Source organism: Staurois parvus, unplaced genomic scaffold, assembly GCF_062004578.1.
Source record: "Staurois parvus isolate SC_StPar_1 unplaced genomic scaffold, SC_StPar_1.0 ptg000096l, whole genome shotgun sequence".
NCBI classification, from domain to species: Eukaryota; Metazoa; Chordata; class Amphibia; order Anura; family Ranidae; genus Staurois; species Staurois parvus.
Window position 1 is genome coordinate 284,259 of NW_028317892.1, and position 20,485 is coordinate 304,743.

The window sequence follows — 20,485 nt, forward strand, 5'->3', positions numbered from 1 at the left end:
GGCTGTAATTGACTGCAAAGGATTTGCAACCAAGTATTAAAAAGTGAAAGTTTGATTTATGATTATTATTCTGTCCCATTACTTTTGGTCCCTTAAGAAGTGGGAGGCACATATGCAAACTGTTGTAATTCCTACACCGTTCACCAGATTTGGATGTATATACCCTCAAATTAAAGCTGACAGTCTGCAGTTAAAGCACATCTTGTTCGTTTCATTTCAAATCCATTGTGGTGGTGTATAGAGCCAAAAATGTTAGAATTGTGTCGATGTCCCAATATTTATGGACCTGACTGTATATCTGCGGAAAATACTTTTTAGTGAAGCTTAGTCTTCACACACATCAGAGATCTTACACGGAAGAGAAGTTGCATACCTGTCCGGAGTGCGGGAAATGTTTTTTATGTAAGTCCTATTTTTATATATACCAGTGATAACACAAGAGGGAGCAGATATACCCTTGTTCAGAGTGCGGGAAACGTTTTTCACAGAAGTCCAGCCTGCATATATATCAGAGACCTCACATGAGGAAGATGCTATATCCCTGTTTTAAGTGCAGGAAATGTTTTCTCAGATAAGTCTAGACTTTACATATATCAGAGATCTTACACAGGTGAAAAGCCATATATCTGCCCTGAGTGCGGGAAATACTTTTCAGTGAAGCCCAGTCTTCACACACATATCAGAGATATTACACGGAGAAGTTGTATACCCGTTCGGAGTACGGGAAATGTTTTTCAGAGAAGCCCTTTTCTTCATATATGACAGAGATCTCATATGGGGGAAAAGCTGTATTGGGGACAAGAGGGTGGGCGAGAGTGGCAAAAGTACTGAGATTAGTATATTGCATGGGAACTGAATTGTATGTATTGAACTATATGTTGAAAGTGAGGAGGGGTTCACACAGGGGGTCTTAGAGGAAAATCAGAGGGAGGACAATGTAAAACAGATAAAGATCTAGAAGAAGGGGACCCGGGTAGATGAGCCCGGGAGTGGAGGGAGAGAAAAAGGAAGAAAAGAACTGAGAGGGGGATATCCATGGAAGACAACAAATTTTGATTTCAACTCAAAAATAGACCCCCCCCCCCAAAAAAAAAAAAAAACAGAACTGCGGAAAATTTAAATAGTCCCTGACAGCATGAAAAATAAAGTATGAAAGGGAAAAGGGCCTAAGGCTTCCCAAACAGGATCAATTAAAAAATATATACCCTCATAGGAGAAACAGACTCCAGAGAGATAACAGGGAATAAGCGTAAGAGGTGAGAGGGAAAACGGCGGGGAATGTTCCAGACTATCTCTTGGAATAGCTAACAGTAGTCAACATATGGAAGAAGTGGATATGGATAAAGTAGAAGAACAAGAGTAGAGCTCACAGATGCCTACTAAAGCAGAAATAGCAGAAATGTTTAAAGGACTTGAAAGATCCCTAAAACAGGAACTGGCGCAATTACACAAAGACCTGGGGAAAATATCAAGGGTGGGGGAAACAGAATAAAAACTAGATGAACATGCCCAAATTATACAGAAATTAAAAAAATGGGCAATGGAAATGAGAAAAGAACAAAGAAATCTGTTATATAAATTGGAAGACCAGGAGAATAGGGATAGGAGATGCAATCTAAGGATACAAGGCTTTCCAGAGATCTCCCAAGCAAAATATTTGATGGGAATAATAACGAGAATGCTGAATATTATAATAGATGGAACTATAACAGAGCCTCTCAAAATGGAGGGAGTATATAGAATAGGAAAATACATACAAGAAGATAGAAAGGAAAAACCAAGAGATGTAATAGAGCTATTCCATAATTTTCGGGATAAAGAAGAGCTTTGGAAGGAGATAAAAGGAAGAGCAATAATAAAATATGGAGAAATAAATATACAGATCTTTGCTGATTTAGCAGCAGAAACATTAATAAGACGGAGAACTTTGAAACCATTACTGGAACAGATGAGAAAACAGAATGTTCGATATAGTTGGGGGTTTCCAGAGTGTTTGTTTGGATGGAGAAATGGACGTTCAGCAAGACTGAGATTCCCCGAAGATCTGAGAGATTTTAGTGAGAGACTTGATATACAGAAAATAAATAATCCCTGGTTGGGAGGAAGAAGGAGAAATGTGGGCTATGGAAAATGAGGGGAGGCAGGTAGCTCTAAGGAGAAATACAGAGTAGGAATAGCAAAGAGGAATAAGATGGGAGGGGGGTTCTCTTTTTTTTTTTTTTTCCCTCTCCCTCCATTGCTGCCTCTCTCTTATGATCTTTGAAGTTTACTAGAGTATTGCAGGACACGGAGGATGAGACACGCTTATTGGGGAAAAGTTCATGGTCAGAGCTTCACCTTAAAAGCTGAATCAAAGGTGGGGTTAGGACCACAAATGATTCCTAGGCAAAATGTAAGCCTAAAGGGAGATGGGGGGAGAGGAGGGAGTGGAGTGGAAGGGAGGAGGGTATGGGGAGGGGATAGGTAGTTTAAGATTCTGCAAAATAGTGAGAGAAACATCAGTCTGGAGAAATCCTAGAGCTCAAAGGGGAAAATGTGGAGGAAAAAGAGAGAAGAGATGGAGAAGATAGAGGTGTGGAGAGGAGAAGAATGGAAGAGATTCACTTTGTGACTTAGAATGTTAAAGGGTTAAATAGTCCTGGGAAGAGATTTGGGATTTTTAAAGAAGTTCAACATAGATTTTCTTCAGTGTTTTTTTTACAGGAGACACATTTGGTGCAAGAATCAAATGTGAAATTAAATTCCAGATATTATCCAATGTGGTTTTATGCAGATTCCCCAATTAAACGTGCCAAGGGAATGGCAATAGGTTTTGCGAAAAATATAAGGTTTAAGCTGGAAGACAGATTGGTAGATCCGGAAGGGATATTTCTGTTTCTGAAGGGAAAATTACAGGAAATAGAATGTACATTAGCAAATATTTATTGCCCGAATAAGAAACCGGAGCTATTCCTACAAAATACTCTGAGGAAGTTAATGGATTTCAAAAAAGGCAATTTAACTGTGGCAGGTGATTTCAGTCTCTGCATGGATCCCTAGATGGATATGACATCCCCTGTGCAGACAGATGGTAGTAGGTCTCTGAAATACTTGAAAAAAATGATATGCCAATGTCAACTTGTAGATATATGGAGAATTAAGCACATGAAGGACTGAGACTATACTATACTTTTATTCTCATGCATATAAGATGTATTCAAGACTGGATTATATATTGCTGGACCATCGATTTATCGAGTCTCTGGTCAAAGTAAAAATAGAAGTGATGTCAATATCGGACCATGCCCCTGTCACAATGCAATTATTATGGGGATTTCCCCATAATTTGAGCAGATCGGGGGGAAATTATGGAGGTTAAATGAGACACTTCTCCAGGATTCAGAGGTGGATCAAAGAATTAAAAAAGAAATAGGGCAATTTTTTGAGGTAAATGATTCTGGGGAAGTGTCCGTAGCAACAGTGTGGGAGGCTCATAAGGCCTATATTAGAGGAATCCTGATAGCGATTGGAGCAAAAAAGAAGAGGGAAAGAACAGAAAAAATAAACATGCTTCTTAGTTAACTCTGTGAGTTAGAGCAGATACATAAACATAAAGTAACAAAAGAGATTATGCAGAGGGTAATAAATAAAAGAGAAGAATTAAATACATTTCTGGAAGAAGATAAGAGAAGAGTGTTCAATAAAATAAGTGAGAGATACAGATGGGGAGATAGGCCAGGAAAGTACTTAATGAGGGCTCAGAGAAAAACAAATCTAGGAACTATAGAGAAAATAAGAGACCACAAAGGAGAATTAATGTATTCAACTAAAGATATAGCTAAAAATGTTTAAAGAATATTATAATAAGCTATATAATATTATCCCCAACAGCTCCATAAGTAAAGATGAAGTAGGAAAAATAGAAAAAAGACAGACATACTTAAAAAAAGCAGGATTACCAAAATTAAGTGAGGAACAATTAAAATCCCTAGAATCAACAATAACGCAGGAGGAAATATACTTAGCATTAAAGAGCACTATAGCTGGGAAAAGTCCAGGACCCGATGGATACACAGTGAGATATTATAAAAAATATAAAGAATTATTAGTACCTAAACTGAGGATATATATGAATGCATTAGGAGGAAAGATGGAAATGAGGAGGGAATCCCTACAAGCCCATGTAGTTCTCATACATAAGGACGGTAAAGATGATACTCACTGTTCAAGTTACAGACAGATTTCCTTATTAAACACAGATACCAAACTATATGCAAACGTTCTGGCAAACAGGTTGAAAGACCTAATGTCGGAATGGATACACATAGACCAAGTAGGCTTTGTCCCAGGGAAAGTGGGTAGAGATAATGGACTGAGATCTCATACAAAAAAGTAGAAAAGAGAAAATCCCTGTGGTGGTACTCTCTATCGGTGCTAAAAAGGCATTTGATAGAGTAGATTGGGGATATATGTTGGATACATTGGAAGTATTGGGGATGGGACCTAGAATGAAAGAGTGGATAAGGAAATTATATCGTCAACCCTCTGCAGAAATCATGGTTAATGGAGAATTGTCAGAGTATTTTGGGATGCAGAACGGAACTAGATAGGGATGCCCTTTGTCTCCATTGCTATATGTTTTATCATTGGAATCTCTTTTGGCTACAATAAGGAATAATATAGATATAAAAGGAATTTGGATAGGAGATACGGAGCTTAAGGTGGCAGCTTTTGCAGATGACATGCTGTTCTATGTGGGAAACCCAAGGATAACATTGCCAAATTTAATGAAATCACTGAAAGAATATGGGGAGATGTCAAATTTAAAAATTAACCCAACAAAAACAGAAATTTTAACCATAAATCTTCCAAACAGAGAGAAAAATAGGTTACAGGAGGAATTTCCCTTTGGAGAGAAAAAGAATTAAAATATCTAGGAATAAAATTAACTGTATCCTCCAAGAACTTGTATAAATTGAATTATATCCCACTGTTAAATGATATCAGGGATGAACTAAGGAAATTAGGAGGGGGAACCCCATCATGGATAGGTCATATAAATTTGATAAAAATGGTGATTGTTCTAAAAATATTACATAAATTTCAAATGATACCAATTAAACTACCAGAGGTATACTTTAAGTCAATTAAAAAAAGTTAAGATTTATCTGGAGGAATAAAAAGCCGGGAATAAGCCAGGAAATTCTATGTAGAAATAAAGAAAAAGGAGGATTGGGAGTCCCAGATTTAAAAAGATATTATAACTCGGTAATAATGGTGAGAATTTTTGACTGGACATATAATGCAGAGGGGAAACGCTGGGATAAAATAGAAAATATACTAAGTAATACTAAATTAAGTGGAATTGTATGGTTACCTCCACAATACAGAGGATTAGCAGACAGTACAAGTTTGTTCACATTTAATGTTTTAAGAGTTTGGGATGTTTTACACAAACAGATGGGATGGGAATTTAATTCATTGTTAATGCCCTTAAAGTCTACAGAGTTTTTCCCCCGGGTAAAGAAGGTATCACAGGGAAGTGGATTAAAAAGGAAAATGCACAATTAAGGGATATAATGGTGGGGGAGGAAATAGGATCACTTAAGGAATTGGAAAAAAAAGGAGATGTTTTTATGAGAATGGATGAGTGGTGTTATTTTCAATTGAAACACTTTATAGGAAAGCTTCCAAAGCCTTTAAGAATAGGAGAGGATTGGGATCCTTTTGAGCACTTATTAGGTACACGTGCAGATGGGAAACACGGAACCTCTAGAATATATAAGATTCTCACTGAAATAAATGCAGATATAAGTCCTCCATATACAGAAAAATGGGAAAGAGAAATAGGAGTAACAATAGATGCGGAAAAACAGAGGAAAATGTATAGAATAATCCACGGAAATATAAATATACAGGAGGTAGAAATGAATTATAAGTGTTTGGCAAGATGGTATATCACACCGAGTGTGGCACACAGATTGAGTGGAGATAATTCACCTTTATGTTGGCGTGGAGGTAGAGGCACAATGTATCACATATGGTGGGAATGTTCTAAAATACAAGAGTATTGGGGGAAAATAGCAAGCTTGATTCAGAAAATTACAGAGGTTGATATTCTAGTAGACCCAGAGATTTGCCTTTTTCATAGCACTGAGCTTTCAGTTAAAAAATACAAAGAATCTGGTTTATTGTACTATTTGAATGCAGCAAAGGGACTGATTCCCAAGTATTGGAGGAGACAGGAGGTGCCGAAACTAAAAGACTGGGTGGATAGGGTGGATCAAATATGTAAATTAGAGGAACTTTATCATTTGAATGAAGATAAGATGGAGAGTCAAATATGGAACAAATAGGAGGAATTCAAAAAGTCAAGGCTAGCCTTAGAGGTTATGGGGGATCAACATAGAATAATATGGAAATATATTTTGTTCTTTTATAGGAATTACGATCTCCAGAAATAAACAGGAAAATGCAGAGCAGAAGGGGTTAGGTACTGGATGGGGGGGGGGATGGGTGGTATATAGGTTGGGGGAGGGGGGAAGGGATGAAATGATAAAAGTTTTGATAATATGCTAAGGTTTTAATGAGTATGTTTGTATAACTTGTTTATCTGAAAAATTTATAAATATTTCAATTTTAAAAAAAAAAATAGAGCCTGCACCAATTGTTCCCTCAATAGGAGGTCATCTAAAAGGGATGAAAACTTTAGTTATCTTTGATGCCAAAGCCAGAAAATCTCCCAGGCAATGCAAATTTTGTATATTTCTATGGAAAAGTTGTATCTGAATCCAGCCCCTTAGAGCTTCAGGATGCCAAACAGGTAATGCCCACCGTGGGCTTTAGAATGGTGAACTGTTTGCCACCAGAACTGGGGCAAAAAAAAAACCTTGATTTGTGTTGTCTAGGGCAGTACAATACCTAATAACTTTTCAAATTAACAGGAAAGAGAGCTGAATGTCAGTCTATCAGATGAGGCCAAAGTCACCTGCTTGTACCATTACACATAAAATATGTAAACTAAGCTGCTCCACAGACTACATCAACTCTCAACAGACTACTCAAACATTACTTGGCATTGCCACACACCAGTGGGCACACATACACATACTGTATATATTGAGCAGTCCACTAGTCTTCTATGGGTTAAGCTTTCCCACATCCGTACACAAAAGCCACCGCTGACAGCTGATCCTGTTACTGGACCGGAGTGGCTTCAGGTAAGACTACAGATCTTTTTCTTTACAGGGTTCGACAGAAGAGCCTTAGAATGTGGGTGGGAGAAGGTCTACCCTTAGTAAAGTTTTGCCTGAACTTCCACTTTAAGGTCATAGTTAATAATAGAACCCCAGATGTAAGTGTAATATTGACAATATCTTGTGCAGTTTACCAAAGCTGTAATTCAACATTGTTATACTTACTGCTGGCTCAAGAGGTTACTTTGTTCTACATTTTAATGCAGGTCATACATGGGTCGAATTTGCAACAAATTTTCTTTCAAAAATTGTAACCAAGGATTTTCTTTCGAATTTCGCACCATTATTGGGCCACAGCATTGGCCAATTTTTGTGCTGCCATCGAATTTTAGTGATTGGGTATGTTGGCATTTGTTTAAAAACAAATTTCTAATCAGTGATGAGAGAATCGTGCACGAAATATAATAAAGAAATGAGGTAAAATTAAAGCCTTGGTTGGTAGAATTTCTAAATCAATGGTGGCCCCATTGGATTACAAAATGCACAAAATTTCCAATTTCCTAAAGAAAATTTGTTTAGAATTTGACCCATGTATGGCCTGCATTATGTGGCATTTTCTATTTTTTGCACTCCCTCCTTTTTCTTATTTCTGTATACACTATTTTATTTTTAATAAGAATAAATTGAGTAAAAAAAATGTACATTGTTGGGTTTTAACCACTTGCCTACAGGGCACTTATACCCCCTTCCTGCACAGGTCGATTTTTAGCTTTCAGTGCTGTCACACTTTGAATGACAGTTGCACGGTCATGCAACACTGTACCCATATTACATTTTTATCATTTTTTTTAGACAGATAGAGCTTTCTTTCGGTGGTATGCAATCACCTTTGGGTTTTTTATTTTTTGCTGAAAAAAACAAAAACTGAAAATTTTGAAAAATAAAAGTTTTTTCTTAGTTTCTGTTATAAAATTTTGTAAATAAGTGATTTTTCTCCTTCACTGATGTGCGCTAATCAGGCTGCACTGATGGGCACTGATGAGGAGGCACTGGTAGGTGGCACTGATGGGCATTGTCAGGCATCACTGATGGGCACTGAAAGGCAGCACTCATATATGGCACTTTTAGGCGGCACTGACTGGCAGCACTGATAGGTGGCACTGACTGACATTGATAGGTGGCACTGAAAGGCAGCTTAGATGGGCACTGATATGTGGCATTGATGTGCACTGGTAGGCACTGATATGTAGCATTGATGTGGCACTGGCAGGTGGCATTGATGAGCACTGACAGCTGGCATTGATAGACACTGACAGGTGGCACTGATGGGGCTACACTGATCATCAGGGCACACTGATCATCAGTGTCCTGATGATCAGTGTACATGTCCCCTCTGAGGAATGCCGATTACCGGCATTTCCTTACTTACATGCGATCAGCTGTGATTGGACACAGCTGATCACGACAGAGCCAACGTCTTCGGCTCTTTCCGTTGATTGGTGATCCGCTGTGTCCGAGGTTAGAATGGGAGGACAACATATGATGTCCACTTTCTTACCATGCTATAGCCGAACGATGGCTACAGTACGATCGTCTAGTTCTGGGAGGAGGTCATATGATGTCCTCCCAGAACGCTCCACCCGCACACCCCCAGTGGTGCGTACCTGGCGTGGCGCTGTCTGTGATCGCTGTCTCCTTAGGACACAGCTGATTACATGACTTGTTAAAAGGCCAATCACAGCGGCCCTTTACCATGTGAACAGCTGATCACCATGTAAACGCACTTGCCGGTTATCGGCAGTACTTATAGGCAACTGTCAAAGGAGACATCTGCACTGATTGCCCTGATTATCAGTGCAGCCCTAAAAGTGCCCATCGGTGCCCAACAGTGCTGTCCATCAGTGTCCAGCAGTGTTTCCCAGCAGTGCTGCCAATCTGTGCCTCTCAGTGTTTTCTATCAGTGCCACCAGTCAGTGGCATCGGCCAGTGCTGCTAGTCAGTGCCCTTCAGTGCTACCTATTAGTGCCCATCAGTGCCGTATGTCAGTGCAGCATCATCAGTACCTCCTCATCAATGCCCACCTGTGCCGCCTCGTCAGTGCAGCCTATCATTGCTGCCTCACCAGCACACTTCAGTGCTGCCATATCAGTGCCCATCAGTGCTGCCTATCAGTGCAGACTCATCAACGCACATTAGGGAAGAAAAATTACCTGTTTGAATAATTTTATAATACAAACAAAAAAAAACCTTTTTTTTTAAAATGTTTGCTCTTTTTTCATTTATAGTGCAAAAAATAAAAAACCCAGTGGTGATAAAAAGGCCTATGGGGTTAATTTGTTTTCCCCAATTATACTTAGATAGATGAAGCACTGGTCCGATGCTTCATCTGTCCCCCGCCGGGCTCTAAAGGTGAGAACTCAATGATCACATGATCGCTGAGTTCTCCTCTCCGCTCTGAGCTAGAATGTAAGTCACTGCTGTCTGCTCAGCCCCCCAGCACTCACTGGAGCACTGGGCTGTGGAGGGGGTGGGAGCGGCTTGCTCAGGCTTTCAGTGCTTCGCTGAGAGGCTGAGCTAGGTGCCACTCCAGACCCTGGTGTGGATCCCGAATGTGAAGTTGGAATCTTTCCCCAGTCTAGACCGACTGAGTGATTTCAGTCCGCTGTCAGCTGACAATGGGTCACAGGAGTGCAGAACAAACTGCACTTCTGTGATCCTCATAAGAAGTACACCAAAAGAAAGCTCTATTTGTGTGAAAAAAAATGTCATATGGGTACAGTGTTGCATGACCGCACAACTGTCATTCAAAGTGTGACAGTACTGAAAGCTGAAAATTGTCCTGGGCAGGAAGGGGGTAAAAGTGCTCGTTAGGCAAGTGATTAATCATGTGAACAAAAAATGAAAAATTGGCTCTGGGACTCAAGTGGTTAGCGTTACGTTAACATCTGGGGATGTAAAAATGTATGAAATCTAATGTAAGTTAATGTAAACTGAACTTAAGATTGATGTAAAAACTAATGTAAACTAAATCAGTTTTTTCTTTGAAAAAATGTGACTAAACTGATGACAGCCATGTGAAAGGACCCTTTGTCTCCCTGACCAACAACTAGGAGGTTAATTGGTGGTGGTGCATGCTGGGGGAGGATATAAATATCTGGAGTGATCTTTCAGAAGGATTTTTTTGTCCTTGCCTTATGTGCTGTTTGTATGAGAAAAGGCTATCGTGGAGGCCCCTGCCTCTCAGGCCTGTGGCCTGCGGAGAGTAAAATCAAGAGTGGACCTGAGTCAGGGGCATGAAGGGCTTCTACTACTATGCTGGAGGTACAGCCAGGTGTAGTGATGTTAGAGTCTGTTGATGCAAAGCTGCCACCCGCCGTTAGCTGCAGAGTCTATAGGAGGAGAAGTTTCACTGTTTTCTCTAGCAAATTTGCAGAGAGCAGGGCAGTCCTGGGAGGAGAGCAACGTGGGCAGATCTACAACCAGGACCTGTGCTCCACAGCTGATGGATCAGAATCATTAAAGAGGAGCTAAGCAGCGCAGCTCCTGCATTGTGAATGGTCCTGCAGTCTTCTGGGACCTGTTACTTATCCCAGAAGACTGCGTGGAGGGAGGGGGAGAGAACTTCCACTTCCGCCATGACACTGCCCGAGGTTTCCTGACTCCTTTCTCTAATAGCATCCTATGGAGCCACCCTTGCAAGGAAGTAGAGTTGTGACTGCCTGTCCTGTGTGCATCAATAAAAGCACACAAGTTCTGTAGCCAGGAATGGCAAGGTACTCCCCTGCTCACCCCTCCCTTTTCAAAGTTTAAGTGTTACTAAATCCAGGACCCTGCATTCACTATATTTGGTCTCCCACAGGGGCGGACTGACCATTTGGAAACTCGGGCACTGCCCGAGGTCAGTAGGGGGCCCCATGAGATGTCCCTGGTACCTTTTTCATAGGCTTTTTTGAGTTTGGGCAAGGATGAGGGCCCCATGATCCCCTATTTCCTTGGGGCCCCACGAGTTGTCAGTCCGCCCCTGGTCTCCCACAGTATACAGAACATGGAAGTGCAATTATCTTAGTAAATATAAACTGCTGAATACCTTTTCTCATCAGCAGAATACAGCAGTCTTGTGACTTCTGTCAGTGTCCAGCCTAGCACTAGTTAAAGCTTGCAGGAGGAGTTTTCATTTTGCTCTAGGAGGATGCAGGACCCCTGACCTCTGTCTGGACAGTGTTGTTTGGCCCTGTGTTGATCACATGCACTCTCCCAAGAAAAAATAAAACCTCTCTAGCAATACACACTAACCTGAGCATGTGCATGTGGCTATGGGTTCAGTCTGGCTTATCATGTGGACATTTGAACAAGAGGAGGGGCAGAGAAGATAGGATCAAATGACCTTTTTACACATTGCAGAGGATTAACCCCTTAGGTTCTACAGTGAGTATAAAAAGCATGCTTTACTGCATATACAGACTCATTTTACAAGTGTGGGGTTAGTCACACTTTAATAGACTGACTGGAGGCTGTACTGCCCTTGGAGGACCAGAAGTTCAGGGAAGCAGCACCGAAAGAGCAGGGTACAGCAGCTTTGAAAACTGTTAACTGCGAGGCCAGGAAAAGAAATCTGAAGTGTTACTAAACCCAGGAATCTGCATTCACTATATCTGGTCTCCCACAGTTCACACAACATGGAAATGCAATTATGTTTAGCAGTATAAACTGCAAGTACCTTTTCTCATCAGCTGTTAGAGCAGTCTTGTGACTTCTATCAGTGTTCAGCAAAACACTGGTTAAAGCTTGCAGGATGAGTTTTCATTCTAGTTTAGGAGGATTCAGGACCCATGACCCTCTGTCTGGACTGTGCTGATTGGCCCTGTGCTGATCACATGCACTCTCTCAAGAAAGAAAAAAACCTCTAGCAATACACACCAAACTGAGCATGTGCAGAGTGTCTTCACACTATATGTCTTATCAGGAGATAAGAGGTTGGTACTGGAAGAAGGGGAGGATCAGAGAAGTCAGGATCAAAGAGTGTTTTATGCAATGCAGAGGATTAACCCCTTAGGTTCCACAGTGAATAAAACAACTTTAATGGGACGTTGTTTTGTTCCCAGCAGGGGCTAACTGACCATTCGGGAACTAGCGCACTGCCCGAGGTCCCGGGCTCAGTAGGGGGCCCCATGAGATGCCCCTGGTACCTTTTTCGAGTTTGTCCAAGGACACAGGGGCCCCATGATCCCCTATTACCTGGGGGCCCCATGAGTTGTCAGTCCGCCCGTTTCCCAGTTTACAAATGGGGGTTAATATGACTGAAGAAAACACAGCTCCCTTAAAATTCATTTGAACTCCAGGCTGGACTGTGTGAACTCCTTCCTATGCGCTGACGTTTGCAAATTGCGAATGTCAATTTCTAAGCCAGGAATGTACTTCTGTACCGCTCCCCTTCCTCGGCGATGTGAACGAGCCGATTTCTCAATCACGCCTCTCTCCATCATCCGGTCCTGTGCCGTCTAAATGCTTGCACGACCCCGCCCCTTCTCAGTCAGTGCCTTACAATGGTGAAGGCCCCACCCATTTCCACTCAGTGTGGTACGTTATGCACGACTCCGCCCCCTTCCCCTCGGTCAGCGTTCGTGTCCCCGCCCCCCCACAGAGCTGCGCGCGTTCCCAGTGCAGGCTTGACGCTCTGCGCGTTCTTGTGAGTAGCTGCAAAGATGGCGGCGCTCATCTCTCTCACACAGGTAAGCGGAGCCTGCAGAGTGACATTGCGGATTGAGGGTGGATAGGGGAGGTGGCGGCCGGTGGAGGAGAAGTTTGCTTAGTTCGTGCAGTGGAAGGTGACCTGGCTGTGGTAGTAGGCTATGTTTATGTGTAGTTCGGCTGTGGGCTGAGGCCTGGGTGTGACTGTCACAGAATAGCTCCACATCTGCCGGTATGAGTGACTAGGCATGGTGATGGCACATAGTACCTGGGGCTTTCCTGGGTATGGGGTCAGCAGTGCTGTGAGAAGGGCATTGCTGTGTGCTATCATCTCCCAGCGGGGGGGGGGGGCCTCTGGGGGTCACAATGAATGGCATCAGGACTGAATGTCACAGGGAAGTCCCTTCCTTCATCATCTCCCAGTGCCTACGGGAAAGCAGCCCCTGCCTCCTCAGGACTGGTCTACATCTACTGCACCTTGGGATTTTTGCTAGCTCCCCCAGTCCAGAATTGCAAGAAAATTGCACAGCGTTTAACTCCAATTTGATTCTGTGGTTTTGTGGTGGTCATTTTTTTCTGTTGTTTTTTTTTTTTTTCAACAGCTTTGTTTGAACTCTGGTTTGTGTTTATACAGCTTGTTGGATTGCTCATAGTTGGGTAGTTGCCAATATTGTCAGATGTGTGGCTGATAACTTGTAGTGCTGGATGTACATGCAATAGAACCATTATCAGAGGGTGCATAGAACAGGGCCAAGGCTTAAGTGATATAAAAAAACCTTCAGATTCTAAAAACAAAATGTCATACTTACCTGCTCTGTAATGGTTTTGAACAGAGCAGCCTCGCGATCCTCTTCTTCTTAGGTCCCTCACTGGCGCTCCTGGTTCCTCTCCCTTGACTAGTGCCCCAATAACAAGCCACTTGCTATGGCGGCACTGATGCGTGCTCGCTCCCAAGCCCCGCTCTATGTGTCCATTAGACACATAAAGCTGTGGCTTGGCCCCTCCTCCCCGCTCTCCCGTCATTGGCTCACTGGCTGTGGTTGACAGCTCCCACTGTTGTGTTTCAGCCAATGAGAGAGGGACCTGGGACAGCTGAAGGTCCTGTGCACATCACTGGATCACGATGGGGCTCAGGTGAATATAAGGGGGGCTGTGGAGGGAACAGCACACAGAAGGTTAGTTGCCTTCATGCATAGAATGTATGAAGGTAAACATCCTTGAGCCTTTACAGCCACTTTAACTGCTGCCCGACCGCACTATAGCAGAAATACTGCTACAGGGCGGCATGGGTGTGCAAAATCACACATATATATATATATATATATATATAATGTGTGTGGATGTGATTTTGCATTTCCGGGTAGGGAGCGCACAAGAGCTCCCTACCCGCACTGCCATTTCACGGCTGTGAATCACCGGGTCGTGGCTGGTGATTGCTGAGTATCTCTGACAGGGAGGAGAACTGTTTGTAAACAACAGTTCTCCCTGTCAGCTCGTGCACACTGGTTTGAATGGCTGTGCACAGCACAGCCATCCATCCAAAGCAGTGTGCTTACAGAGAAGCACATGGACACAGCAGGTAGTGAATCAACACATAGTTAACCCTTTGATCACCCCTCACATTAACCCCTTCCTGCCCAGTGCAATTATACAGTGTCAGTGCGTTTTATTAGCACTGATCACTGTATTGGTGTCACTGGGGATGTCAGTGACACGAAATCAGTTCCCCCATCCCCCCCAGTGTCAGAATGCCCGCCGCTGTCCTGCTATAAGTTGCTGATCGCCACCATTACTAGTAAAAATAAAGATTTAAAGAAAAAAAAAATCCCAGTATATATACTGCCGTTTGTAAACGCTTTAACTTTCACATAAACCAATTAACTTACACATATTGGGATTTGTTTTTAGCAAAGACACGTAGCAGAATACATTTTGGCCTAAATTTATGACAAAATGTAATTTTTAAAAATTTTTTTACTGGACATGTTTAATAGCAAAAAGTCAAAAATATTCTTCTTTCTCAAAATTGTTTTTTTTTTTTCTATAGTGCAAAAAATAAAAAACACACAGGCAATCAAATACTACCAAAAGAAAGCTCAATTCGTGGGAAAAAAAGGACATAAATTTAATTTGGGTGCATCGTTGCATGGCCACGCAAGTGTCAGTTAAAGCAAAGCAGCTCCTTAACGCAAAAAATGGCCTGGTCAGGAAGGGGGGTAAATCCTCTGGAGGGCAAGTGGGTAAACACAGCAACACAAATATTTTGCAGCTTACCAATTCTTAAAGAAGAAGTTTGGGGTTTGCAAAAAAATATTCACAGTGAGCTCCATGCTGCAGCTGTCCCACATTGGCTCTAAGCCTAAAAACTGAGCGATCACATGACCACTAATCTATCAGTTCTCAGTCAGATCTGAGCAGAGAACAGTGACTGCCAGTCATCGTCACTCTTCTCTTCCCCTCCAGTGCTCACTGAAGTGGTGGCTGGGGAGGGTGCGAAAATGGCTGGCCCCGGCTCTCAGCTGTGTGCTAAGAGGCAGAGTCTGCTGTCAATCATGGCACTGTGTTGATCCCAACAGTATTATCGAGATCCTTCCAGAGCCTGAAACTTCTCTGCCATGTCAGCTGACAGCGGGCTTTAACCCGCTATCAGCTGCTTCTGGGTCACAGAAGAGCAAAAAATAGTGCACTCCTGTGACCCACAAGAGATGTATGGGCAAACGTCTTTTTTTTTTTTTTTTTTTTTAAAGGAAATGAATAGAATTATTTAAAAAAAACCCCTACATACTAACCTCTATGCTGCAGCATTTAAGACCCTACAGCATTTTCTCTATGCCGACGACACACATCTATCTCTCTACCCCTCACCTCACCCCCTCAGTCTCCGATCGCATCACCAGCCTACTAAGTGACATATCGGACTGGATATCACTCCACTTCCTCAAACTCAACCTTTCCAAAACTAAGCTTCTAGTATTCCCCCCAGCCCTGCCCCCCCCCCCCAACTTCTCCATCAAGATCAACAACACTACCATCAGTCCCACCCCTCACACCAGGGTACTAGGTGTAATCTTAAACTCCAATCTGTCCTTTCAGTCCCAGGTCCAATCGCTGACAAACTCGTGTAGACTTCACCTCCCCAACATCTCCAAGATACGACCGTTCCTAACCCCGGAAACCACTAAGCAACTCATTCACTCCCTTGTTATCTCACGCCTCGACTATTGTAACTCCCTCCTCATTGACCTACCTCATCGCAGGCTATCCCCACTTCAGTTTATCATGAATGCTGCTGCCAGGGTCATTCATCTTACTAACCGTTCTGTATCTGCCACTCCTCTCTGCCAATCCCTCCACTAGCTTCCAATTGCTCAACGGATAAAATTCAAAACACTAACACTGACGTACAAAGCCGTTCCTAACACTGCCCCTAATTACATCACTGACCTTGTCTCTAAATACCACCCAAACCGTGCTCTTCGCTAGACCTCCTACTCTCTAGCTCGCTTTTCTCCTCCTCCCATGCTCGTCTCCAGGATTTCTCACGGGCTTCACCCATCCTCTGGAACTCCCTACCCCAAGCTATCAGGCTATCACCTACCCTGCTCACTTTTAGGCGATCTCTGAAAACCTATCTCCTCAGGGAAGCCTACCCCGACTAACTACTGGAATCCCCTACTCCCACAACCACTCCATCCCCCACAGCTAATTACCTCTTGTACCACTATCCCCTCCCTCCTAGATTGTAAGCTCCCAGGATCAGGCCCTCTAATCCCTCTTGTATTGAACTGTATTGTTACTGTACTGTCTCCCTCCATAATGTAAAGTGCTGAGCAAACTATCGGCGCTATATAAATCCTGTATAATATTAATGTTCCACACCAGCTCTAAGACCGAGAAGTGAGTGAATACTTGACTGCTGGTCGCTCAGCTCTCAGTCTGCGTCAAGAGGAGAGCAGTGACTGTCAATCATGCAGGAGGCAGGCACGAAAGGCAGACTTAGCTGTCAAGCAGGCAGCCAGTGGATCCCGACAATATTGTTTGAATTTTTCCCTAGCCTGGGATGGCTCCATCCCAGGCAACAGCCTGCTATCAGCTGGTTCTGAGTTACAGGAGAACAAAAGTAAATGTACTCCTGTGACCCTCAATAGAAGTACAGCCAAAAAGCCTTGGCTCTACTTCTCTTTTAAAAGTGGTTGTTGCATTCATTTTCTTTTTTTGTCTTTTTATTTCTTTTCTTTCCACCTGGTGATTTCTGTCTTAGGGTGTCTAGATGCCTCTATTTATTGAGGCGCAACAAAGCCAACCGTTGACAGCAATACTGTCTGCAGAGGGTAGTGTTAGATGTACTGGTAGATTTGGATGGACTTTACATAGGTGACTAATTAAAGTCTAACTCCAACTAACATTTTTTAAAGAGTATCCCCTCCCCCCGCTCTCTATAAACCTGCCAATAATGTATAGTGGGGAAATAACCATACTTATATCATTGTGGCTTTTTCTTCATATTTACTTATTTTACTGCCCCTATGCTACCTGGGTCCTCGTTCTCAAACCACCATTGTTAAGGTTTGCTTAATACTGCACATACGCAAGATGAAGTGCTGTACAACACTACATGCATCTGTTGAAAAACTGTGAATGTTCAAAATTAGATGCACAGCAGCATGCACTTCATCTCTGACAATACTCTAAGATCCCCCAGTTTAGTTATGGGATTTTCCTGAAGACAATGGTGATGTTGCCTTTTCAGGGTCATCTCTCCAGCCAGGGCTAGGTCACCACTGACTTTAAGGAAACCAGGAAGTGGCAGACAAAAAGGTAAGTAGAGCACAAAAAAGAGGTTTTACATAAATGAATAAAAGCTGCCCATTGTAAGCCCCCTGTCTGTGTTGAATGGTTCGTCTCAACCCTCTATCTGCTACTTTTTGCTGGACAGCTTGGTCTGTTAAAGGAGGTTGAAAAAAAAAGCTGGCCATACACTAGTAGAGTTTTGTTTTGAAATGTTTATGCAATTTTTTAATCTATATCTCAAATCAATTTCCGTATTTGACCAGTGACAAGAAAATTTGAATGAGCAGTGTGGAAATTTTTTCTCGAACAAACAGTGTTTATGGTTTTTTGTTCAAGAATTTCCATTTGTTCCAAAATTGAATGTTAAAAGCAAAGGAAATTTTTAAGTATTTTTAAATGTCATTTGTCAAGTCAGCAAATATACTGAAAATTTTTGTATAACCATTCATTTGAAAATCACTAGTGTATGGCCAGCTTTACAGGCAGGATCACCAGGTAAAAAAAATTAAGTATTGGGGGGAACTCAGAAAAACAGAATGCTGTATAATTGACACTGTATGAGATATGTAATTTTGGTACCATTGTAGCCTCCCTGGCGATAACCCCTAGCTACACTCGGGCTTACCATACGGCGCTGCTCCGCGATTTCTCGATCACTTACCTTGTCCTGCGCTCCCGCGATGTCCCTCCTGCAGTGGCCCCGGCAATGTAATCCAGCGGATGCCGGCATCTGTCATCTGGGTTCCGTCCCCTGCAAGCGTCGGGACGTACGGGGGACGGAACAGCGGGAAATTTGAAAATGACAAAAAGTGACATTCACTAAAATCACATAGTAAAACATTACTGTATCAAACCATTTCACATACATTTTGTCCCTACTGCTTTGTCCTGTGCCCTGCCTGCATTTTTACTGTTCTTTCTGCCTGGAAACTGAGAAATGTCCATGGCGTCCAAAAAGCGTCCCTTTAGGTCAAAAGCGGGTTTAGATCAGCTAGAGAACAGCGATAGTAAATTAGAATCACATAAAAATAGTGCAGCGCTGAAAATAATGACAAAATGACAAAAAAGTAGTCCACTAAAAGTCTATGTCATATAAACGTATCCAGTGTCAGATGTGGATTCAGAATAGGTGATCCGTGTGGAAATGGCTGGAAAACGCACTCACCAGAAGTAAGACACATAAACGCAGTGTGTATATAAAGCTCATGGATCTTCAATCCAGAGGGAAGTAAAGCTGATCCGGTTACAGGAATGGTGAATCCCTCCTCCGCAGATGCAGCAACAGATCTTCCTTAACACGATTAGATGTAGAATTCCAAGACCAAGGTTCTGCAAGCAAAAGCTCCTCAAGGGAGTAGGACACCCATAGTGAAGTAGGTAATAAAAGGCAGCTTTATTCACAATAATGATATCCAATTCAAAGCAGGCAGGTATCATACAGATGTGTCAGCAAGACAACTAACCCTGATACTTTGAATAGTGGCCGCCGGGCCTCCACGTGGCACCGGCGGCGTAGCGTCTCGACGTCCAGGCTCCTCCTTACGCGTTACGTGCGCACGCACATCTTCAGAGGTATGGAACCATTGACGTGTGGACGCGAATGGGCGCATATATATAGGCATAATGACGCATGCGCAGTAGCGTGTACGCCAATGCGCAAAACCCAAGGCGCATGCGCGTGGCTCCGTCTTCCATTATAATGGAGCTCGGAGACGCAGGGTGGAAGGGCGAAATGCCCTATTGTTGACAGATAAATGTCAAAAAGAAGTCAAGTTCAACAACGGTGTAAAATACACCTAATTAAAACAATCCGATAAGGATCTATGTAAAATATGCAAAGAGGCGCGATAGCGCCAATATGTTGAACTATTCCCAATTAGATAATATCTAGGTAAATGTATACATGCGTCATTATAACTTAAAATTAATCAACATACAGTGAAGACATCATATACATAAAAATAAAAATAAAGGAAGAAGTTCCTAAAACATAAAATAAAATAACAATGAGAAGGCTGCAGAACTAAATCTGCACCAACCTGAGTAAAAAATGCAAATAATTAAGAGATCATGAAAAGTGCTAAGGTGGAAGCGCATGTGAAACGGTCAAGCCATGCGTCCATAACCATGCGTCTAAAATATGGAAAAATGGGGTGAAATTACATCATCCATTGGCAATAAAGCAGTTAAGATCTAGATCTATATTGAGCCCCGCTGGGTGGGAAGTCCCCAATTCGAAAATATGCTTAGTCTCCAGCTGGGAAACTGCTCTCACTTTGTGTGTACCTCTCCAGTGTGGGGTGACTGAGTCGATCCCCACAAACTTGAGTGATGTGGGATCTCTATGGTGAAAACGTCTATAATGTAGAGATAGAGAATGGTCTCTATAACCTTTTCTGATATTGGCAATGTGTTCCCGAAGGCGATCTCTAAGCCTCCTGGTGGTCCGGCCAATATATTGCTTGGAGCACGGGCATTCAAGTAGGTATACTACAAATTTGCTGTCACAACTAATAAATTTGTCTATTTCGTATGTCTTGTGTGTTTGACTGGAATTGTAGGAAAAGATTTTCTTCTTTCTAATTCCATTGCACTTACAAGCAATGCACCTATTACAGGGGTGAAAACCCTTCATATTAAATAATGTGAGTGGTTGGGCAGGGGGGTTAATAATATTAGGAGATATTTTATCTCTGAGAATGGCTGGTCTCCGAAAAATTACTTCAGGTGTCTCAGGAAGTATGTCCTTCAGAACTGGATCTGATTTTAATATATTCCAATTCCTCCTGATGATATGTTTAACCGCTCTATGTTGGACAGAGAAGGTAGTG

At 42.4% G+C, this 20,485-nt stretch overlaps 1 protein-coding gene across 6 annotated transcripts in view; it reads left to right on the plus strand.

Annotated features, from left to right (window-relative positions):
• Positions 1-12,801: 12,801 nt before the first annotated feature.
• Positions 12,802-20,485, plus strand: part of EPS15L1 (epidermal growth factor receptor pathway substrate 15 like 1) — a 252,064-nt gene continuing 244,380 nt past the window's right edge. For all 6 annotated transcript variants that reach the window (XM_089670784.1, XM_089670785.1, XM_089670786.1 and 3 more), the window contains exon 1: positions 12,802-12,904. In XM_089670784.1, coding sequence (XP_089526910.1) covers positions 12,878-12,904 — 27 coding nt within the window. In that variant the 5' untranslated portion in view covers positions 12,802-12,877. The remainder of the gene's footprint in view (positions 12,905-20,485) is intronic.